The 25,360-nt window shown below is 41.3% G+C and overlaps 1 protein-coding gene and 1 pseudogene across 1 annotated transcript; both read right to left on the bottom strand.

Annotated features, from left to right (window-relative positions):
• Window positions 1-6,837: 6,837 nt before the first annotated feature.
• LOC116043981 (tripartite motif-containing protein 16-like) lies at window positions 6,838-8,690 on the bottom strand. The gene has a single exon (XM_031291036.2). The coding sequence runs from the start codon at window positions 8,614-8,616 to the stop codon at window positions 6,952-6,954; it is 1,665 nt and encodes a 554-aa protein (XP_031146896.1). The 5' UTR covers window positions 8,617-8,690; the 3' UTR covers window positions 6,838-6,951.
• An 8,003-nt stretch (window positions 8,691-16,693) lies between these two features.
• Window positions 16,694-24,186, bottom strand: LOC116043952 (annotated as a pseudogene).
• Window positions 24,187-25,360: the final 1,174 nt, after the last annotated feature.

Here is a 25,360-nt window from a genome sequence, read left to right as displayed (position 1 = left end):
CATGAAACCAAGGGGGTAAGCGTCTCCTCACAACCCAAACCTCCTATGGCGCCATTTTGATGCTAATAAGCCATCACCCCCCGTTAGCATCCCATTGACTGCCATTCATTTTGACGTCACTTTGACAGCGAATAACTTTACATCTGAAGCGTTTAAAGACTCTATTTGTCCATTGTTTATTTCTAAAGAAACACGACAATGTATAAAAGGCTCCATTACCTTGTACCTCACGTTATGGCTCCGTAGCAGACGTTTTTATAAAAAATAGGCTAACGATTGGGTCATAACCACGCGACTTACTGTCTCATAGTAGAGGAATTACCGTATAGTACAGGAGAAGCTCTCAGGCAGTTTGGACTTCCATTAGCTGTTTAAGTTTAATTACTAATGTTAACTATCATTTTAGTGATCAATAATTAGCCTGTGTCTATGTTATCTCCTTACATATACCTACGCTCTCCGTCTCTGTTAGATTGGGAATGATTTCTCTTGGCACAGTAATTATGCATCAACATATGTTCCTCTGATCTTAATTATTAGCTAAAGTAATTCATAATTTTAACTCAAAATTAGGCATATTTTAATATGAATCATCATCAATTCCAAACATAAGTGTAGAACTAGCAGTGATAAGTTGGAATGAAGTTGGCTTAGAAGATGTAACACAGAATTGGAAAATGTATATTTTATGCTTTATAAAACAGGCAAAACAGACCGGATCAATTTGGACCTGGGAAGACAACACAAGTGTTAAGTTAAATTTAAATGATATCTAAAACACACCATTAATGTCTTTATATGTCCATTGATGTATTATTTTGGTTTGTTTGCTTTAGTGCAAATAACGTGTGACTAATTAGAGATACAGCCCAGGAATCCAAACATTTTTCAACAGTCTTTGTCTCTTACAGTTGTCTGAATCACAGCTGAGTTTCAGTACAACAGCACTCCCTCTCTTGTGATATTACTTCATTTTCTGGGGAAATTTCCTCATTCAAAAGAAAATTAGCACACGCTTTAATGCATTATCTACTCATACTGTACATTGGAAATCCCATTCAAACTTTGAAATGTTCCAAATATGGCTTTAATTAAACTTTTAAATCAAATTTCATAAATAATCAATTTTGACCCGAGAGGACAAGTGTGATTATGTGCTGCCATTAAAACAATTGAAATAGATAAAACATACAACTTTTTACATTAGTCACAGCAGAGTTACTTGCACTTTTCATTTATTTAATGTTGTTTATCTGTATTGAGGCGGATCTTAAACCTTCTGCTTTGACTGGAAAGCACTTTGGGTCAACCTCTGTTGTTTTAAATGTGCTATAAGCCTATAAATAAAGATGACTTGTCTCCAGTTGTATTTATATAAATAGCTCCTCGAGTTTTAACGATACAATCGTGACAAAAATATTGACAAAAATCTTATAATGTCCTTTTTATGATGTGGCCACTGCCAAATAATATGTGTGTTTTTAAAATTAGCCTGCATGAGTGAGATTATAATACCCATATTTAATGCTGTCTTTTTTTTTTTTTTCTTTATCCTTGAACTGCTATAGTTTTTATATTACTATGTCTACATTATTTTCTTATATTGTCCATATTTAATGCTGGTCTCTGGACTTTATCCTATTAGCACTATTGGACTTATTTGCATTACCACCATGACACCCACTCTCATAGAGCACCTTACCATGCAGACTGAATCACAGGGTCAGTCCCTGTCCTGTCACTGCAAGCCTCTCATGCTTATACATCCCTTAGTACATTCATGTGGATTTCTTATTTAGCATCTTTTTTTTATTGTCCATAGTATTCATGTGGATTAGTTATTTTATCATCCTGTTTATGATGTATGTGGATGTTGTGTGTGATGTCTTTAAGCTACTAGGTTCTTACATTTCCCCTTGGGATCAATATCTATCTATCTATCTATCTATCTATCTATCTATCTATCTATCTATCTATCTATCTATCTATCTATCTACCTACCTACCTACCTATCTATCTACCTACCTACCTACCTACCTACCTACCTACCTACTTACCTACCTACCTATCTATCTATCTATCTATCTACCTATCTATCTATCTATCTACCTACCTACCTACCTACCTACCTACTTACCTACCTATCTATCTATCTATCTATCTACCTACCTATCTATCTATCTATCTACCTACCTACCTACCTACCTACCTACCTATCTATCTATCTATCTATCTATCTATCTATCTATCTATCTATCTACCTACCTACCTATCTATCTATCTATCTATCTATCTACCTACCTATCTATCTAACTATCTATCTATCTATCTATCTATCTATCTATCTATCTATCTAACTATCTATCTATCTATCTATCTATCTATCTATCTATCTATCTATCTATCAAAAAGAAAACTTCTGAGAGCAGAGTTGGAGCCGCTGAGGACACGCCCCCTCACTGTTCACATTGTAACGATATGATAATAACATTCGATTCCAGTCTTCCTTCCGGTTTCTATTGGCGTAGCATTCAGGGAAGCGGGAAACGTGATTAAAAAAGTCCTGCAGTTTGAAACAGAACTCGCTTGTTTTAAAGTAAGCCTGTTTATGGAAGATGGCAACCCGGAGTAAAAAACAGAAGGCGCCTCCGAAGACTCTGGACACCGAGGATAGTCTGAGCAGCTCGTCCGAACCCGATACCGATACCAGTATCGGTATCGGCTCCGATACTGCCTAAAACGCTGGTATCGGTATCGGGAAGTACTGGAGTTTATGCACCGATCCGATACCACGTAATAAAGCCCTAAAGAAAATCTACGTTAAAGTAGTTTATTTATGTTCTTTTTCCGTTATAACTGACTGTCAAACTGCAGAATAAAAGAAAGTTCATGTTTCACAAAGAGTTTAACCTGAGCCAGACTGACAACAAAGATAGAAATCATATCACATCCATACAGGGATAGTAGTATACAGCTGTTATACATCATATCATCCATACAGGGATAGTAGTATACAGCTGTTATACATCATATCATCTATACAGGGATAGTAGTATACAGCTGTTATACATCATATCATCCATACAGAGATAGTAGTATACAGCTGTTATACATCATATCATCATACAGAGATAGTAGTATACAGCTGTTATACATCATATCATCCATACAGAGATAGTAGTATACAGCTGTTATACATCATATCATCCATACAGGGATAGTAGTATACAGCTGTTAAAACATAATAAAATATATGACATACTGGTATCAGATCAGTACTCGGTATCGGCCGATACGCAAGTTCAGGTATCAGAATCGGTATCGGGAAGCAAAAAATGGTATCGGGCCATCTCTAGTCAGTAGGGAGTTGGGTTGAGCAAGGCACCGAACCTTCAGAAATTGAGAAAATTACAAAATTGCGTCTGGGCTCCAATTATTCTATACTGCGATGGTATTCTCTTCCTCTACTTTGCGGAATATGCAGGTCATTAACTGCATATGGACCAAAAAAAAACAAACTGATAGACTTTGGGGTCAGAGGTGCAACTGATGGTTTCGAGTGGGGGGGGGCAGAGTGTAGCTAGGCGGAACGAGGAAGAGACCATCGCAGTATTGAATAATTGGAGCCCAGACGCAATTTTGTATTTTTCTCAATTTCTGATCCTCTGAATAAAAACAGAAAATTGGAAAAACAGTTTAAAGATCCAATTTTTTTATTTGTCAAGGCGGAAAAAAATGAAAAATTGGATATTTGCACCCATTTCTGTTTTTCCAAATGTCCATTTGTGCTTAGAAAATTGAACTGATAAGCGTTACACTGACCGATTCTGCTTTCCTGTTGTTCTCATGGTCTGCTGCTCACAGAGGGTGAATAGTGGTGGTCGGACAGGGATGGAGGTGACTGCTGCAGCCTGATCTTTCTGTTTGATGGAAAAATGTCACTGCCATTTCTTTGGCGTTGCTGATGTTCAGTTCTAAGTGGCAGTTATCGCACCAGTCAACAAACTCTGGTAAAAGCTGAGTTGTGGAGGTGTGAGGGGCCAGAAAACAGTGAACAGGATTCCTCCCCCCCACCCCTCCTCTTCTTCTGTTTTTATCTAAATATGCTACATTTACTCATTAGCCTACTTTTGTTATTATAATTACAGAAATATAACGCCACCAGCAAAAAGGCAACGCAACGGTCAGAGTTCACAGGCAGCCCAGCCAGCTCTGGCCTGGAGGACAGAGAAAGACGTCGATGTGGCTCCACCAAAGACGCGGTTTCGGCCTGCACGACCATCCGGAGTCCAGCTGAGTTCAACAAACACATACACTCCTCTGGACCTGTTTAAGCTGTTCTTCGCTGAGGCCACTGTCAGGACACTGTGTCAGAACACAAACAAACAGGTACTTACATCACTTTAGTATAAATAACACCATTCTTTTGCACTTCTGGTTTCATAAAACTGCATTTTATTGTAATCGAACCTAAACAGGCTGCCAGGAATATCGCAAAAGGATACAAATACAAGTGGACTGATGTTGGGATCGACGATTTCTACAAGGACATTGGACTCTCTTTTTACATGGCGATAATAAAGCTGGACCAAATCAGGGATTACTGGCGGGAAAAATGCATTTTCTCTGTTCCGTTCCCGTCAACAGTGATGTCCAGGGGCAGATACACAACCATTTCCGGGAACGTTCACATGAGCGATCCTGACAAGGACCAAGACAACAGGAAAAAGCGAGGGACACCAGAACACGACGGCCTGTTCCAGGTGAAGCCCCTCATGGACGACATTCGGAACGCCTGCAAAGCCCTTTATCATCCTCACAAGGTCCTCGCGGTGAACGAAAGAATGATAACGGCCGAGGCCAAAACAGTCAAGAAGGCAAAGCGATCGAAGTGGGGCTTCAAGTTGTTCGCGCTCGTCTACTCGAGCAACGGCTACACAGTGGATTTTTCCGTGTACACGGGAAGACACGTCGGACTTTCACATACCTCTGTAACGTCCCTCGTGACTCGCTCCTACCTGGGCTCTGGGTATCACGTGTACATGGACAGTTTTCACACAAGCCCAAAGCTCCTCAGGGACTTGCACGCACAACATTTTGCTGCTTGTGGGACGTACCGAGACAACAGGAAGGACTGTCCACGCAACGCGCTGGATGAGAAGTCCAGCAAGGGATCTTACAGGTGGATTAGGGACGGCCCTCTGCTTTTTGTGAAGTGGATGGACGCAGAAGAGGTCTCCGTCTGCTCCACCATCCACGCAGCCGTCGTCGGGGACGCCTCGCCTGTCGCCGAGTACTATCGGAACATGAAGGGCGTCGACCTGTCGGACCGACTGATTAAGTACCACACGGCGCAGCACAAGTCCATGAAATGGTACCGGAAGCTGTTCCTGCACTTCTTGGACATTGCTGCCACGAACGCGTACATCCTCCACAAAGAAGTGGCGTCGCTGAGACGAGAGGAAGCGATGACCCACAAGGCCTTCGTGGAGGAGCTCACTGCGCAGCTGTGTGGCGTGTCAACTGTCCAATCAGAGACGGTCCAATCGGACACAACAAGTGAGCATGTGCCTGTTCCCGTGGCAGCACCGGGCGCCGACGCCAGCGAGGTGGCGTCTGCCGATCGCAGGACCTGTGTTATGTGCAGGACAGACAAGGGAAAGAAAGTGAACACTCTGTGGAAGTGCAAGGAGCGTGATGTTCCCCTTTGTCTGCAGCTGACCAGGAACTGTTTTGAAGAATGGCACAAAAGACGCTGATATGTTGTCAAAAGGTTGTCCACATCCATGAGAAACGATTTGTTAGTAGCGTTAGAATGTGTTTTTCACAGTATTTCTGCACACGTTAAAAACTGTCGTGTCTGTTCTTACTGTTATTTTATCATTCGCAGTCAGTGTATGTATTGTAAATGGTGTGGTGATTGAAATAAATGCCACAAAAGGATTTTTTTCAGCTTGTGTGTGTGTGTGGTATTCAAATACAGCAGATAAACAGAAAAAACAAAAGGATAATGTCAAACACTTGAGATTACTGTCTTCAGGGCAGAGTATAGCCTAAAAAAATGCACAAACTTCATAAAACCAATCAGTGTTAGAACCAATATCAAACGATAGGGAATGCTTTCTTCACTTTCTCTTGAAAGATGAATTCATAATGACTTGCAGCATTTCCACCAGTAACCTTGATGTGTGACAAAATGGGCCTCTATTACATCCCTGGTTAACAGGATGAAGGCGCCCTCTTGTGGTGTGGAATACTTATGTTCACTTGATGTGATAGACACTGCAGGAAGACATGGCCCAAACTTTAAACATCAGTAAAGAGACATTTAAACAGATGTAATATCACACTGTGTTAGTTTACATACAGGAGTCCCACACTGTAACACTGATGCTGCATTCAGGACACATGGGAAACATGGGTTTTACTGTATTTACATCACGTGAATAATAATCTATTCAATATCTGCTGTCTTATGTGCATCAAGACTCAACAAAACGTTTTCACACCTATGCTAAACACCCAAATCAATCATACAGTGTTTAAATCTGTGTAAAAATCCTCTTTATTGACTTGTGCACAAGGAAAATGTTGGTTGTAAAAAGCAACAAGTGAGTTACAGTGTTCATTTTTGAAAATGTGAAACTGATATGAGGGTATAACTGAGGCAGTTACTACCTACCTACATTTTCTCCATCTTTGTATGATACTCTGGAATAAAGACAAAAAGAAAATACTTTGTTCATGTTTGTTTATTCATCATGTCAACCTTCAGTTTGTTCACACATCCCATCAGTGACGTCTGTTCAATGTTAACAGATTACCGTCCTCCACTCAATCACCTTGTTTGAATCCTAGCTATGTAAAAGACAAAAATAAACATCATACATAGTTGCACTGCATAACAGCTCACAGGTTTACCACAGAAGTTAACCTTTAAAGTACTTCTGTCTATTTGAGTTTACAGAACTCAGCTGTGTCTCCATGTTGATAATAAAGCTGTAGTCCAGCGTAGAGCGGCTGAGTGAATGTGGTCTGGACTCTGTGGAGGAGAGTCATGGTTTTAGTGACGCTGTAGAAGGACAGAGTACCTGCCCTGTGATCCAGGTACACTCCTACTCTGGAGAACACAGGACCTGGGACGGGAGTTTGGACTTTGTTGTACCTAAAGTAATAACTCTTTCTGTTCCATTTTAAAACCCAGGACTTTTCATTTTGTCCAAATTCATTCAAGCTCCCCACTCCACAGATATCCTTGTATGCGACCGCTACATGAACTCCATTCCCTCTCCACTCCACCTCCCAGTAACAACGTCCGGTCAGACTCTCTCTACTCAGGACCTGAAATGGTACAGAGAATCTGTCTGCGTGACTAGGATAAGACTGTGGATGTGAAATTAATGTTCCTTTTCTGTTCCCCTCAGATAATAACAGCTGTGTGTGAGCTGTGTTTGGATCCAGTGTTATTTCACGTGAATATTTTAGGAAGTCAGCTCTGGTCTTGGGCTCTCGTGGATTTGACAATAAAACATCTGCTTCAGTCACAGCTAGGGAGATGTTTGTCCATTTCTCATTTAGAGCATCCTGTAGTTTATCTCTGGCTTCTGACACAGCCGCTGTCACATCCTCAAAGTAGCTCAGAGGACGGATATTGATGCTGGGTGAGTCTGTAGTTTCACTGAGTGGTGACAGTGAGGAGTAGTTGTGTAGAAACTGGTTGTGATCCTCTGTGTCTGAGATCTTCTTCAGCTCAGCGTCTTTCCTCTTCAGCTCAGTGATCTCCTGCTCCAGCTTCTCCTGAAGCTCTTTAACTCGACTCACTTCAGTTTCCTGCTGCGATCTGACCTGCTGCTCCACATCAGAGCTTCTTTTCTCCATGAGACGGATCAGCTCAGTGAAGATCTTCCCACTGTCCTCCACTACTTTATCAGCAGAGTGATTAATAGCCTCCACCTCCTGTTGAAGCAGCTTCACATCTTTCTCTCTGTCCTGGATTCTCTGCTGGATGTTTTGTTGACTCCCCTCGAGCTCTTTCTGCCTCTCAGTCCTTTCTGCTGCAGCTGAGACTGTGTCGTGGCCTTTATGTTCATCCACAGAGCAGAGATAACAGATACACTGCTGATCAGTACGGCAGAACATCTTCATTACCTCATCATGACGAGAGCAGATGTTCTCCTGGAGATTCTTGGAGGGCTCCACCAGCTTGTGTTTTTTAAATATAGGTAATTCATAGTGAGGCTGAAGGTGTTGATCACAGTAAGAGACCAGACACACCAGACAGGACTTGAGGGCTTTCAGTTTTCTCCCAGTGCAGACATCACAGGCCACATCTTCAGGTCCAGCATAGCAGTGATCAGCAGGAGCAGCTTGGAGTCCAGTCTTCTTCAGCTCCTCCACTAAAACTGATAACATGGTGTTTTTCAGCAGGACAGGCCTCGGTGTGAAAGTCTCTCTACACTGAGGACAGCTGTGGATTTTCTTCTCATCCCAGAACTCTTTAATACAGTTCATGCAGTAGCTGTGTCCACAGGGAATAGCCACCGGATCCTTCAGTAGATCCAGACAGATCGAACAAGAGAAAGTTTCCCGGTCCAGCTGAACTCCTCTCTGCGCCATTTTACTGCTGAATGACAAAGCCTGTCTGAGTTTCACTTCCTGAGAATTACACGTTTGAGCTGTGATCTAAACAGCGTGTGTTTCTGCCGTGAATGGGGCCTGTCAGCTCCTGCACTTCAGCACGGTGGTTACGCCCATCTTACAATTGTAGATCTAAAGGGGAGGGAACAAGGAAATACGGTCAGAGCAGACCTCGCTGTATTTCAGAGCAGGGAGAGAAGGGAGGGGTTATAAAGCTGTGATTCATTCCAGAGGTTCTGTACTTATACTAGCTATTTGAGTACACTCAATCTGTCACTCGTCGAAGTGTGGTAAATGCAGTGCACTACAAGTACCCGGATGGTGCACTCATAACGGTCAAAAAGTTGAGTGTGGATCGATGGACACTTTCCACACTCAACGGTCACCATCTTGGCTACGTAGCGGAAGGGGCGGAGCTAACAAAAGGTGAAAAACTTTCGATAATGGCGGCCGAATACGCGACAGCGAGACCCACGGAGTATTACAAATGTAAGTTGAACATTAGTCTTTTGCTATACTTGTATAACATATAAGCCACCTGTTTATGTATATTTGGTTAATTTTGGAGTCGGTGATGATTTTTGTACCGCGAATTATAACGTTAATTTGTACCGTAATTTGATGTGCTATCAAGCTAGCTTTAGCTAACCTTAGCTAGCTAACAGCGGCACAGTTTAACCAAAGAAGTTACAGGTACGTCTATAATCTTTGGTTTAACCACTGGCAAATAAGTTATAACCTAGCTAATGTTACATGTGTTGTGGTATACGGTTGTTTGTTGTGTTAAACTATCGTCCTCACTGTAGACGATTTTAGCGTTAGATGTGTGATCTTGTAGATATACATTAAGCTGCGAGCGTTAGTAGTAATGTTACAGTACGTTAATGTATGCTATGTTATAACGTATTAACAGTGCTGTTTGTGTCCTGACTTATATAATCGTTAGGGACACAGACGTGGCCGTCAATGCTGCCAACTTGAGGGAAGTCCTCCTCTGCTGGAAGGCCAACGACCTGGGGGAGGAGAGAGAGGATTTCCCTGCTGGTATGGTGGACAGCACGGTGCACAGTGGCCCGGGGCATAGCAAAGGCTCTGGCTAAACCACGATAACAGGTACTGCTGGCGAGCCAAAAGAGGAAGACAAGGGCCTCGATGACGGGTCCCCAGCCATGGTCACACGCCGTGCCGAGGATGTACCGTTAAAGGATCCCCCTGGAGAGTCTGAAGTCCACCATCACATCACTTTCCCCATCAAAGTACAGGGCCAGCAATGAATAGAACAATGGGATATATTTAAATGTCTATTGGGTTGCCTCTGCTTTCACTCTTGTATTGTCACTGTAATTAATAGCTATTGCAATAAACACCCTTATATAAACATATAATATGACTATTTTCTATGTATGTTCTTTATGTCAGTTGGACACCATTTGAATCGCTCAGATTTTGCTAAAATAACTAAAAATGGCCATTTTGGGTTGTTTTTTACAATGAATTAAGAGCAAAAGTATGAAAATCATCATACCGGTAAGTCTACGGTTGCATAAAACAGAGGGCAAAAACAAGCAACAATAACAACAATCACATTCATTTTGATGAACAAAGCAGAAATGTGTTTTTCACGAGTGACAACAGTGTTGGGAATGCTCTGCCTTGGGTACAATTCACAATTTCATAGAAGAAGGAGGACTGAGATGTTGTGATGTCATTTCCTGTAAGTACATAAGGCAGTGCGCGATTTGAGACAACACTCCCCCGTCAAATTTTACGCACTATGCAAGTAAGTACATAGTGTACGAAGTGCACTTCAGTTAGTACACTAACGGAAGTGCGCGATTTGAGACACACTACTGGACTCCGTTAAAACCTGCTCCACATCTGAAAATATTGAAGTTTTTGGTGATGGATCCATTCATCTCTACATACAACTCTTCCTCAAAAAACGAGACATTTTTATCTACTGGTTCAAAAACAGTTGACTGACAACATAAAGTTATCAAACTAAATTGAAATGAAATAACATTTCTGCATAATAATCTTACATATTTGAATGATGAAATCCTAGAATGTGTGTTAAAGGTTTTAGAGATGAGTACTCTGAGCACACGTGCATCACAAGAGGCCACTTTATAGCCTTATTTTCTCTGTAAATCAAAATCCAAAACTGACTGTTGAAATTCCTACAGTGTGCTGACGATACGGCACACAAATGATAATCTCTGCAGGGGAGAGTGTGTTTAATAATTGCGTGTGAAACCAAGAACTCATCTTATCCAGCAACACACAAGACACTCCTGGTCAAGTTCAACCTTTGACCATTACTGGCTGCATTAACTACACAAAGAGAAGTCACACAGAGATTTTATCTGCACTTTCACTGGTTTGATACTATTAACCGATGTCTCTACCCGATGTGAGTCGAGTGCAGATGTGAGTTGCGTATGCTCAGATTTAAACGGTTTACAGCATAACGCCAAGGGATCCGGATCCGCGCCAAGGGGGTAAGCTTCTCCTCGGACCGCGAACCTCCTATGGCGCCATTTTAATGCTACAAAGCGATCACCCCCCGTTAGCATCCCATTGACTGCCATTCATTTTGACATCACTTTGACAGCGAATAACTTTACATCTGAAGAGTTTAAAGACTATTTGTCCATTGTTTATTTCTAAAGAAACACGACAATGTATAAAAGGCTCCATTACCTTGTACCTCACGTTATGGCTCCGTAGCAGACGTTTTTATAAAAATAGGCTAACGATTGGGTCATAACCACGAAACTTACTGTCTCATAGTAGAGGAATTACCGTATAGTACAGGAGAAGCTCTCAGGCAGTTTGGACTTCCATTAGCTGTTTAAGTTTAATTACTAATGTTAACTATCATTTTAGTGATCAATAATTAGCCTGTGCCTATGTTATCTCCTTACATATACCTACGCTCTCCGTCTCTGCTAGATTGGGAATGATTGAGATTTCTCTTGGCACAGCTACCAGAAGACTTCCAACTTTCAGACAGGTTGCTCACGTCACATCTACGTCGTCTCTCTCAGTTGGAGGCTGCGCAGTAACGCTCAGCCATCACCGGAAAAGTGCTTCTAATATCCTTCACTGGTCTCCGTCCAGAGACACGGGATCTGTTGGGCCACTCTTATATACTGTCTATGATCCACGCCTGTGTCATACTGAAATTTGTAATACACTTTTCTCATTACAAACAATAACAGAAGATGGGAATCATTTCAAAAAACGTTTTAGCTCTCTATGACTGTTTGATTGCTAACGTTAGCTCAAAACGCCATTCAAATGACAGCCTTTGTTGTGTTTGATTGCTAACTTGTAGCCAGCAGTGAAGGAACTTGGTTACGTAGCTAGGTCTATTTTTATTGTTGCTTGACGCGTCAAATTGACCATGACGTTTGTTTTTTTTATTTGTATCTGGGGAAAGAAATGAAGACCACAAACAAGCATAGTAGTAGTTTTCTCACAAAGAATAACCTGGCAAACGTTATATCTGTAGAACTTGAACAAGCCTCACAAGTCATTGTCGCAAAGTGACGATGCGCAACTCACATCGGGTTAGTGACAACCATTATCAGTGGTGGAGGAAGTACTGACTCTCAGTACTTAAGTAAAAGTACAAAACACATTACAATACAGACTCCAGCCCTACACACCACATCTGTCCCTCATTACTCCTCCAGAACATAGTCATGGCATAGGGCATCAACATTGGAATTACATTTATAAGCGGAATACTCTGCCAACGTACCTGTCTCTCTCAGTTTCCGAAACAGACTGAGAGAGAGAGACGCTCATGCGCATGTACCACAATACACAGGTGATTCGCTGATCACAATTATCGACATGTCTAAACGAAAATAAATGTACATGAAACATTACTGCTTTCTTTTTGGGCTGAAAACAATTCAACAACAGTGGCAAAGATAATCTAACACAATCACTGCATTTTATAACATTATAAGAAGGTAGTAAAATCCACACTCCCCCCTGTCATTGTCGACAAATGGAACATACTGTTTCCCCTTTTGAGACAGTACCACTTAAGAAAATAAAGTTAGCTGGAATATACGCAAAACACACTGTTACGTATATAAACTGGACCAACAGATCCCGTTGCTCTGGACGGAGACCAGTGAAGGATATTAGAAGCACTTTTCCGGTGATGGCTGAGCGTTACTGCGCAGCCTCCAACTGAGAGAGACGACGTAGATGTGACGTGAGCAACCTGTCTGAAAGTTGGAAGTCTTCTGGTAGCTGTGCCAAGAAAAATCTCAATCATTCCCAATCTAGCAGAGACGGAGAGCGTAGGTATATGTAAGGAGATAACATAGACACAGGCTAATTAGTGATCACTAAAATGATAGTTAACAATAGTAATTATACTTAAACAGCTAATGTAAGTCCAAACTGCCTGCGAGCTTCTCCTGTACTATACGGTAATTCCTCTGCTATGCGACAGTAAGTCGTGTGGTTATGACACAATCGTTAGCCTATTTTTATAAAAACGTCTGCTACGGAGCCATAACATGAGGTACAAGGTAATGGAGCCTTTTATACATTGTCATGTTTCTTTAGAAATAAACAATGGACAAATAAAGTCTTTAAACGCTTCAGATGTAAAGTTATTCTCTGTCAAAGTGACGTCAAAATGAATGGCAGTCAATGGGATGCTAACGGCGGGTGAGTGCTTGTTAGCATCAAAATGGCGCCATAGGAGCTACGCCTGCCAGACGCTCGCTTGAGCGCCAGACTGCCCACTGGCCGATTCAACAAGTCAAATCGGCCGAAATGGATGCCGACGGCGGTTGGTGTGTCAGAGCCTTAAGAGCAGTGTGACGGGGCGCATGGCTGCCGTCACGCTAGCGATGCGCTATCTATTTTGTCTCAAAGACTGAGTGTAAATGTAGCCGGTATATGTTTTGTTAGCGTGTTCGGTTACTTATCATATTGGGTTCATATATTCTGTTAAGCATAGCAATTCATTCATCTAATTCCACAATAATCCCGTAGTTTTCTTGTGCACATATTTAACATCTAATTCTGCGGTGATTTAAATGCTATAGCAACATTCATCAATACATCATTTTCTATTGTTTAAAACCATGCAGTTTATTTCACAAACATGTTCAGTTACAATAATCACGCAACACTTAGGTCTTGGTTAACTAGTGTCTTTATTGAGTTTAAAAGCTAATAGAGGGTAACAGGACCTTTCGTCTTACCAGCATGTGCTCTCTTTGTTGTAGGGGAAAGTTTGCCGCAATCCTCAGGTTTAAATGAGGTTGGGACTTCCGGGGTAACAGGAAGTGAACCGTAATTTTTAAGTAATTATTTTATTAGCCGTCAAGGTATCTTGTGGCTTGGTGAAATGTTTTTTGTGAGTCATGTAAATAATCTTCGGTAGATTTCTAGTCTAATAGATGTATTCATTTTGGCCGTTTTGAGCCTTTATTGTCTATTCACCTGAACCACCCCTGCATTGTATTGAATTGTTGGTATGTTCCAATTTGAGGGGCGGGGCTTCAGGCTATAAAGAGTAGCGGTTGTATTTGCTCTGGAGAGAGAGCTGTAGAACACCTGAGGGAGTAGGACGTGAGTCTGTGGGATGTCCTCAGGGTGATGACTTGATTTAAGGTCAATTAGTGAACAATTGTTAATATTCTGTGATTGTTTTGACTCCCAAGTCAATTTACTCTATTTTTTTAAAGTATATTTTTTGCTTTCCATAATTTTGTTAAATTTTGTGTCACTATTTTGCCTCCGTGGCCTTAATTGGGAATGAAATAATAAAAATCCCATCTCTTCAACTTCATCTCCGACTCATTCTGAGTGTTTACACCTGCTCAAGACTACTCATCTACATCTACCCTTGACAAGCAGCATGTTCCTGTTGGAGCTGCTCAAAGTGGAGCTACTTTTAACTACTTTATTTACAGTAAGTTATTCAAGAGGCTCCCATCCTAGGGGTCGGGCCCTCCAAAGGGTCACCAGATAAATCTGGGGGGCCGTGAGATGATTAACGGGAGAGAAAGGGAAGAAGAAATTAACTTCTGATAAACACATTTATATTTGCCGTTTTGGTGAATTACAGGAAAGCGCTAGTTTGGGCCTCAACCAGTTATTTAAAAGAAAATATTTGAGAAATTTAAAGATGAAATATGTCTTTAGTGGAACTGATAACTCAGAAACATTTAAAAGTCAAAAGGCGGAAAACCACGTTTAATCTTTAACCCTGCATTGTATTTTATAGGCTTAAATAATTAGTTTTTAATATAATATTTCCCTCTAAAATCTGAATCTTAAATTAAAAATACTCAAGTACAAGTACCTCTAAACTGTACTAGAGAACAGTAGTTGAGTAAATGTACTTAGTTACTTTGCAGTGCTGCTGTAGAATGGATTGAAGTGGTTGTCAGCAGGCTGACCTGAAAGGTCCTGGAAGAGAAAATGTAGTTTTAGAAGGTAAAGAAGGCGACACGGATAGAGGACAACAGACAACACGGAGCCGTGCTAATGCTAAGTTAGATCAAACAAAGTGGTGGAGCGAGCTAGAGAAAGAACAGAGAGAGAGAGCGGTGCTAAAGTTAGATAAAACAAATGTTGTTTTTCCATTACATAGTACCTGCTCAACTCGCCTCGACTCTACTCGCCTTTTTTGGTTTTCCATTATGAAAAAAAATACCTGGTACCTGCTAACAGGTACTTTTTTTAGTTCCAAGTGAGCTGAGGCAATACCAAAAGGTGACGTGAAAGCGACAGACGGGGGGTGTCCTGAACAAACCCGCCATTTTTAAATAGTTAGCCAGCTGTGTTTTTTTTTTTTGCTGCCTCCAGCTTCTTTTGAAACTAAATGTGTCTTCTTGCTGTGGCAACAACACACCTTCCACGTTCTGTGTGTGTGTCGCGTTAGGTCACGGCAGTTTACTGCGGCGTTACTTTTGCGGTGCTAAAATCTGCAATGGAAAACGGACGCACAGTGCATCGAGGCGAGTAGAGTCGAGGCGAGTTGAGCAGGTACCATGTAATGGAAAACCGCCAATAGTGAGTTCCCTGTACAGGAAGCACGCGGCCATACCGTATAACTCGCTGTGCTCCGACTCCATTTTTTCCGTGTTGTTATGGAAACGACAGGTCTTGCTACTCCGCTTGTCATTGGTCGGCTGTCAAAAAAATGCTTGACGTAGGGCGTTTTTTTCAACTTCAAAAAGACAAAAAAAGAAGTCGGTGCTGGCGTTTAAAAAAGTGCTCAGGACTTTTTTTTAAAACACGGTTTACTCCACACTAGGATTCTAATGTAAAACAGACGCTGGCAGCTTCAAAAAAGACGCCAAGTGTGAACACAGCCTTACATGTCAACACAAGTTGAGCCATTTACCAAACAGGTGGAAGTCGGGGGAAGTTTGGGGTCCCCTGCTGGAGCTGCTCCCCCCGCGACCCGACACCGGATAAGCGGACGAAGATGGATGGATGGACCAAACAGGTGTTTTTGACGGAAATAACGTTACTCAATGAAAAAAGGAATTTAAAAAAGCTACTTTGGTCCGATTTCTGATTCGCGAAGGTTTCGCACAGTTACGCTGAAGCTCTCCAACATCTCAGTCTGAATATTTGACACTTTCAGGAGCTCTGGAACGCACCACATCAGAATATCCGAATAATTACATTTATTTCTAGTCTATTGTTTTTTAAATTATTTCTCCATTTTTCAGTGGGAGCCTTACAGGACAATATAATGTAGGCCAATACAGCATCAGGAGGAACTTAAATAATTCAGATTGTCTTCTTGTTTTAAAAATCTCCAGGAAAATAAACTCATTAGATAAAATGTCAAAATAAGCAGGAAGCTGAAAACCAGTGTCAAAAAATATGAACGTTAACAGAATGCCATGGAAATATACTATACAGTACATGTATTCAAACCTGTATGTGAAAAAAACAAAAATAAAACAAGTTATTGGTGGGCGGAGTCACTGAACAGGTCTCTTAGCCTCTAAGGTTTTCAGGTACCTTTTTCTTTATCCTCCTTTTACTTAAATCAGGAATTCAGTATTTCATCTGGTTGTGCTGCATTCTCATCAACTAAACGTTGTAAAAACTCATCCACTGTCATGGTATATTGTTCTATATTGAGGTAATGTTGCATCATTATCAAGCTTTTGGTGTCTGTGACGTGCAGAGCAGCAAAGAATCTCTTCATGCCTTTGGTCCCCATGTTCCAACACATGTGATCAAAGCCTCTGTCGTCATCTTCCACACTGCTGTCTGCGGCAGATGACTTGTCTGCAAACAAGGCGGAATTATTGAATTTGAAGTGAATTGGCAGCCCGTCTTTTGTTTTAGGACATGGGACACCTGAATCATTGATTGCCACTAGAACTGGTGGTTGCTGGCCGTCTGCAAATGTCACCAGAACCCGGATATTTTCTGCCAGAACTTTGCCAAAGATTGAGTGCACAGTATGAAACACGCATTTCTGTGATGGGGTGAGTCGGGCTAAACCAGCTGGAGCTACGAAACACACAGCCTCAATTTCACAGAAAGCTGAATGTAACAGATGCAGCTGTTCTCTGATCTCCCCCTCTCTTTCCAGGAGTGGAGTGTCAACAATGGTCAGTGAGTAGTCGTTTTCAAAACCCTCCTGGTGGTTGATTTTGTACACCGTGAGTTTAGAGACCTGGCTTTTAGCTTGTGATTTCAACTGATCCTCATCCACCAGTTTGAATCTGAAATTGTCCTTCCACTGTACACCAAACATGTAGTTGATCATTCCATTGATGAGAGTGGACTTTCCTGATCCGCTCGCACCAAAAAGCACAATTGTGCGATTTTGCTTTGTGCTTTCTTTGCCAAAACTGTATCTTCGGCATCCATCTTTGTCCATATCTTCTTTGTCCATATCGTCTTCTGTCAGAGTCAGTTTATAAACCGACGGCGATTCAGTATTTATTCTTTTGCTATTGCTTTTGAGGAATTCGACGAGAGGCGTAAACTTTGTCGTGCAGACATTAACGGTGATGCTCTCTTTGCTTCTTCCAGCTACACCACAATCACATCTGACCTGGACAACATATTCTGTCTCTGACTGAAGCCCTGAAATGATCGCCCTGTTAGTTCTTGCCATGATTTTGTTCCATTGGAGATCTTCCTCTTTGATCCCGTTGTCCGTTTTGGTGTACTCTACAATGTAGCTGAAAATGTGGACATCTTTTCCAAGCTCTGCAGGTTTCTCCCAGCTAACTGATATCTCACTTGAGTTTGGTTCAACTTGAGGTTTTCCAGGAGGGCTGCAAGGTAAGGTTTTAATGGAACCACTGACTTCACCGGCTGGCCCAACACCCACTGAGGTCACCGCTCTGCATCTCAACATATACTCCGTGTTGGGACTCAGATCGCTCACTGTGACTTCTTCATCTTTGGATGCTGTCTTTTGCTTCCATTTATACTTTCCACTGACACAGTACTCAACAGAGTAGGAGGTGATGTTCTCTGCTCCAAATCTGGGTGGAGAAATCTTCAGTGTCACGCTGTTGTGGTTTATATCACTCGCTGTTACTGTTTCAGGCTTTGCAGGCGGCTCAAAGTCCTTATTGACTGAAAAGCCGTCTTTATAAAGGTAGATGCTAGAGCCTTTCTGTGTCTCATCTGGTGAACCCACTGTCAGGAACTTAATGCTCTTGTTCTTCTTGTTGGCTTCTGCAAAGTCACTGAAGAGCTTTGCTTTTTCCCTCATTGTATCTGGCACTTCACTTGAAAGGAACCATTGTTCCTTCTCTACATCATGAGAAAGTGCATCTTGAGGGTCGTCTGGTTTGGGTGTTTGTTTCAAGTAGTTTGACAAAGTGGAGAGGTACGGTTCAGAACTTCCCAGTGAGGTGAAAACATAACACACAGCGTGCTCTGCACTTTGAATCCCTTTGTACAGATGATTCAGAGATGAGACGATCTTGGTGTTTTTCATCATGTTGGTGAAAGACTTTAAGATGCAGATTTCTGCCTCTTTGCAGTCCATCCACTCGTTCAGGTTTTTGCTGTTGAAAGGAGAAGAATGTCTCTTCTTCAGGATCTCTGTGAGCCCAGCCTCCTCCTCTCCTCCTCCTCAGATTGATGGGAGTTTCTTTGCCAAGTTTTGTTGGAATTCCTGCTTGAACTCGGAGCACATCTCTTTAAAAGCTTTAATCTTTTTGCCAATCTGTGGGAACTGCTGTACAGTGGTGGATCTCATTGCATCATTGCACCTAATTTCCAGCTCACTCATGTCCTCTAGGACACTCTGTGATTCTTGAACTCCTCTTATACTTAGCTGACGTACGAGTTTAGCGGCAGAAGAATCTAGACTTGTCAGTGGCAACAGCCAGACTTTCAGTGGTACGGCATTTTCTCCGTTGGCTCCCAACAATTTTGGCAGGTTTTGGTAGACTTCTACTGCATCCTGAAAGGACGCAGGATTCTTTTCAAGGGAAAAGTCTCCAAAGAATCTGCAGGAGAATTTCTCAACATTTTTTCTGTCCTTGTCTTTCATTTTAAGCACACCTTCACCCTCTATCGCAATGTTGGGAATCTTCTTAATCATCGCCTTCAAATTACCCTGAATGTCTTGATGATTTTCATTTTCAGACACCTCGCGGTCAAAGACAAAGAAGGCTTGTGCTCCGTAAAGAATAGCTGTGACTATGTGTGTTGCTAATCCTTTTTCAAAGACGTAAGGATGCTTCACATTGTCTCTTCCAAGATGATTCATTGACAGCTCCTGGACCTTTGTGGTAGCCATGTACTTCAGTGTTACTCTGGCCTGATTTTTGGAAGTCTTACTATTGTTCAGGTATTCGGCCGATCCTCCAACCTTGACCAGTCCACTCAAGAAACTTGCCTTCAGTGATGATTCAACATTTAGTGCTGAAGATTTATCTGCAATTGATTCAGATGCGACTATCTCAGAGTGATTATAGTTCTGCCGCCTTTCTCCAATGTGACTTATCAAGTCATCACGGTCCCACAATGACATTCCTGCAAAATAAAAATAAAAAATCAAGTTCAGCTTTTAGAACCAGCCACACTGGAGGTGTTGTTAGGTTCTAAAAGACTGATACGATGCTTAAACTACATTTCATTTGTTTGATATGTTTTATTTTTGCATTAGGGACTGTTTGTTATTTATTTCAGGAGTTTTGGGACCTTTAGTCAAAATAGACCTGACCCTCCCTTGACCAGCAATACATTTTGGATGACCCCCCCCCCAGCAATTTATTGTACTGGTTTGTGCTTGGCAAAGATTTACAGATTCCCATTGTTTTTTTTACAGCCATGACATATGTGACTAAACCTCTGCATTCTCATCTGACGCATCCCACTCCTCTGTTATGGTGTGGTGGCCATTTCAGTAGATTTACTCACTGAGGTTGTGGAAACACAATAAGCATGGAAACTAAATGCACACTTACTGCATTACTTCAAATACTAAGTTACTCCTCTAGTAAACTAGTATTCACATGAAATTAAACAATAAAACATTGAGACCATTCAGCAAAACACACTGGGTAGTTCAACACTGGTTGCTATGGACTCGTCACTAGGCTTCCTCAGTCATTGTATATTTTAGCATATAGGTAAAGCTGCTGAAGCTGAATATTATCCAAAACTCATTTTCTCAGACGAGCGTCAATTTGGGAGCTTGCATGCTACCACTCCTTCCTTCTCAAATGCCTTGAAAAGGCTGTTCTTTGCACAATTTCACAAATAATCACCGGGACCGAAAGGATATACCACCCGCTGGCTGGTGCTGTCTGCGACGCGAGTTTCGGCTTTTCAAAATAAAAGCTTGTGTCTGGTCAGATACGTTTTCGTACGGTGTTTTGGATGTTTTTGAACTAAACAGTACGGCAATCATGCTAATGAATAAAATTATTATTCAGCAGATGTCTTAGTTACAACACGATTGAGCTAGCAGTTTTGTGTTTATATGTGCGAGCGGGATTTATTCAGTTTGGGTAATCCCACGGTCTCTAAGCTACAGGTCTGGCTGACTAAACAGGGAGGAACCCATCTGCTAGTGATAGGAGCCGAGACCGAGAGAGCTACATGGAGCTCCATGAATAAATATGCACCAAACAAGCAACTTTGAAATTTTGCTCTTGTCATGAATACAAAAGTTGGGTGACCCTCCCCCCTAGACTAAAAAAATTGGATGACCCATCAACAAAGAATAAAAAGACATGACCCTCCCCTATTTTCCTCCGGTGGTCCATTCCATAAATACCGAACGGTCCCTTACAAGTTTTCAGAAATGTTATGTTAAAATTAGGGATGCATCGAATCCAGATTTTTGGGGTTTCGGCCGAATACCGAATCCACTATAGGCTTGATATCTTGCTAACTGTCTAGCATCCCCTCCTTTTTTTATTATTACATTAAACCAGAAAAAGTAAAATACTAAATTTGAAAGGCTTTCATGACTTGGATATAGCCTTGGTCACTAATAAATAGGGAGCAAAACTGGTCAAAAGATCTGGGATGAAAATGTTGCTGCTGATATGACTTACATTTCTGAACATTTGGTTGTAATGCATTAAGTATGTTTACGTGTGAGTCCTCACCTGGGACGAGTGAGTCTTTGCGGCAGTCGTACAACATCCCGAGGCTGAAAGGCCGGCCGAGCGCCGCTACCTCCATCGTCCCACTGGCATCAGAGTCCATGGCTGTAATGCAGCCTGTAAAACCAGGAAAAGACTTGTGTCATATCAGGATATCCAGAATTTAAAGTTGCAGTAGGTAAGACTTATAAAACTAACTTTCTGTCATATTTGCTGAAACTGACCCTATGTTCCAGTAGAACTACATGAAGCAGGTCATTAAAAAAATCCAGCTCCTCTGGCTCCACCTACAGCCTGTAGTGGGATTTGCAAAAATCCACCGCTCCCTGTTCAGATGCACCAATCAGGGCCGGGGGTGGGGGGGGTGTCTAACTGCTTGTCAATCACTGCTCATGCACACGCGTTCATTCTCCCTTATGAGTGGAGGGGCTTAGAGGAGGGCTTTAGCGGAAATGGGGGAGGGACTGAGAAGTTGTCGATGTTCACATTTTTTGGCTAAGTCCTGGATCTTCACAATCCTACCTACGGCACCTTTAAGAGGATATAGCCTCATATATATCGATGTTGATATAATATCGATGTATAGCCCAGCCCTAGTCTGAACTGGACAAAATTAACAACGGCTTGTTAGTTCACTTCTCTGACGAAAATATTTGATAATATCATGTCCAATCACCCTTACATTTTCATTTGCCCTTTTAACTCATTTGGTTTTATATTCATTTACACACTTTCAAACAACCCACACAATTAGATTCAGCATTAAAGCCGCTCTGCTAGAGATTAATCCACAGAAAAATATCAACTGAATCTGTAGCTCCCCTCTGCTTCATGGTGAGTTTCAGCTCATTATTCAGCTGTGCTGCTGCTGTCGGGATTAAAACCTGAACAATGCCTTCCTCTGGGGGCTGCTACAATACTGCTTTAAACACAACCTATAACTATTGCTGCTTCCTTAACAGAAAGGAACTGCTGAGTCAACAACAATGTTCAGAGCCTTTTGAGGTAAATGGGTAACTATTGGCGATACCGATTCCAGAGCCGTTTCTCGTAAGACAAAAATGATTTCACTCTTTAACAATAAGGTCTCTGTAGGGATCCTTTCCATAATGATGTCAGACATTTACAATAATAATCTGAGCCTTTCAGTGACAAACACAGAACTATTAGTAGACGGAAATTGACGATGATTGCCCTGTAGGGTTACATTGCAGCCCGGTTCGCGGCTGCCGATTACAGCGCTCGCTCAATACTGGAGCAGTGTTGTAATGTAACGAAGTACAAATACTTTGTTACTGTCCTTAAGTAGTATTTACACGTAGCCTATCTGTACTTTACTTCGTTATTTATATTTGCGGAAACTCACTTTTACTCCACTACATTTCCCCTAAGCATCTTAGTTACTTGTTACCACAAACTAAAATCAGAAGATATTTGTTAGTGGAAAAAAAGCAGGTTTGGTGAGTCATTGCTCGTATACATTGCAAGTTAATGGCATGCATTAACTTGCAATCTAGGAGCAATGACTCACCAAACCTGCTTTTTTCCATTCCAGTTGGTGACGTAATGCCTGTTTGTTGGCAAGCGGCAAAAAAAACCAACCATAGGCCAAAACTAAAGAACAAGAGGAGAAACCATAATGACTGATAGTGTCATGGAAGCACCTGGTGCAGGCTCTGCTGCCATGGTAACAGACGATGACCACCCCGACGACAGTGGTGACGAAGATAACGTTACACACCTTTGGCCATAAAGTTCATAATCAAAGTTTTTTTTTACTTTTACTTCTTATAATTAAGTACATTTAATATCAGAAAATTACTTTTAATATTTAAGTACAGTAAATATCAGATACTTTAAGACTTTTACTCACGTAATAAATCTAAAATATATTATTCTTACTATTAGTATAATGTTACTGCTACTACATTGCACATATCTGTACATGTTGTTCAGACATTGTTCATATTACATAGCCATATTTATTCTGCTCTTACAACACTGCAATATATATATATATATATATATATATATATATATTTTAACCTTTATTTAACCAGGTAGGCCGTTGAGAACAGGTTCTCATTTGCAATGGCGACCTGGCCAAGAAAAGCGTAGGCGTGCAAGACAACAAATAGTTTCACATTCAATATAGTACAAGAACACAGAATACAATATGCTACATAAAGTGCACCACCTGTCTATACTTTGTATATCACATTGCACTTTCTGCTTTTTTTTTTGCTCTTCTGGTTGAACACAAACTGCATTTCGCTGTCTTTGTACTTGTACACTGCACAATGACAATAAAGTTGAATTTAATCTAATCTAATAAAAGGTGACTTTAACTTCTGCCAAAGTCACTTTCTGGTAAAATACTTGTACTTTCACTCAAATATTGCTTTCAAGTACTTTATACAAGACTGTACTGGACCAACTTCAAAGATTCTTGTTCACATTAGACACTAGTCTCACATTGCCAGACCTACCTCTACAGCGCTGTGGAGTAAGACGCCAATGCATGCTAAAATAGATAAAAACAAATTACCCTTTAATGTCAGAAAGGCAGTGATTTTTTCGGTGAGATTTCAGTTCATCATTCAGTTAATCGTCAATTATGTTAAGGTGCTGTTTCCGTTTTTCAGTATCTTAACTGCATATGTGGTATAAAAACTCAATTACTAATTTCAGAGAAACAGGAAGCAGGTTGGAAAAGTCACTGTGGTTTGATTTTTCCTGTTTTAATAGTTCCAAGATGTACATGTTGCTTTTAATGAAAAATACACATTTCTATGTCATAAAATGGATTTGAGCTCGTTGGGATAGTGTACTCACCAGTGTTTGGCTGATAGTCTGCTGATTCTGATGAAATTCAAATGAATTGTTCTTCAAGGGAGAAACAGAAAAACTCCACCGCAGCAACTGTTGCTTACCTTTGAGGGCGTGACATTTAAGCTCTCCTTTTTACTCGAGGATGTCAGTGTGCGGACTTCCTGTTTTGCTCCAGTAATAATTGGGCCTACTACGATGTACAAGAAACACATTTGGAAGTTAGTACTATAAAATCAAATATGTTTAAAAACTGTTGCAACAGATTCTGTGTGAACTTGAGTTTTTGTTAAATTGTGGCAAATATCTTGTCTGCACCAAGGTTATAAAAGTTTAGAATTTTCAGTTGTTTTGACTTTTGGATTTCATTTTAGTTTGGTTTGTTAGTTTTCAGAGTGTGTGTTTTCAGAGGGGAGGGAACAAGGAAATATGGACAGAGTGGAGCTCACTGTGCTTGAGAGCAGGAAGAGGAGGGAGGGGATATCAAGCTAGGATTCATTCCATGAAGATGAGCCGTGTGAAAGAGATACTACTACACTAACGACTTGTGCATGGCCAACGCCCTGAATCGTTTTGAAAGACAATGGGACAGTCCTGACACCGACGACTCTCTCCATCCCAGAGAGGGACGTTAACAGACAGTCTTCTGTCTCTGTTCAAGAGACAGAAGAACCGCCGCGGAGCAGCCGGACTCCGTCTCGCCCTCCACCCTAAATCACTGTGCTGATCAGCCATATCCAATGTTCCCATCTAACTGGAGACATGGGCATAGAAACCCTGCATGATTCACACTGGAGGAGCTGAAAACAGATGCTTTTTGGCATTTATACTTGAACCCTAACACCAGATACTGACTGGTTTTTGGGACCACCCCAATACAGTAAAACTGCACATTTTAGAGTGGCCTTTTATTGTGGCCATCCTAAGGCACACCTCTGCAATAACCATGCTGTCTAATCAGCATCTTGATATGCCACACCTGTGAGGTGGATGGATTTTCTCGGCAAAGGAGAAGTGCTCACTAACACAGATTTAGACAGATTTGTGAACAATATTTGAGAGAAATAGGCCCTTTGTGTACATAGAAGAAGTCTTAGATCTTTGAGTTCAGCTCATGAAAAATGGGGGGCAAAAACAAAAGTGTTGCGTTTATAATTTTGTTCTGTATAGTTGGCAATTTAATTTCAGCCTACAAACTATCTGATTAATCTACGAATCATTTCAGCTTTACAGGATTGTCGGATCAGTCACTACATTGCGCTGTTTTTATTTTATTTCAATAATTA

The sequence above is a fragment of the Sander lucioperca genome, chromosome 9, assembly GCF_008315115.2.
Source record: "Sander lucioperca isolate FBNREF2018 chromosome 9, SLUC_FBN_1.2, whole genome shotgun sequence".
NCBI lineage: Eukaryota > Metazoa > Chordata > Actinopteri > Perciformes > Percidae > Sander > Sander lucioperca.
The sequence above is the reverse complement of the archived record's forward strand: the minus strand, read 5'-3'. Positions and strand labels throughout refer to the sequence as shown.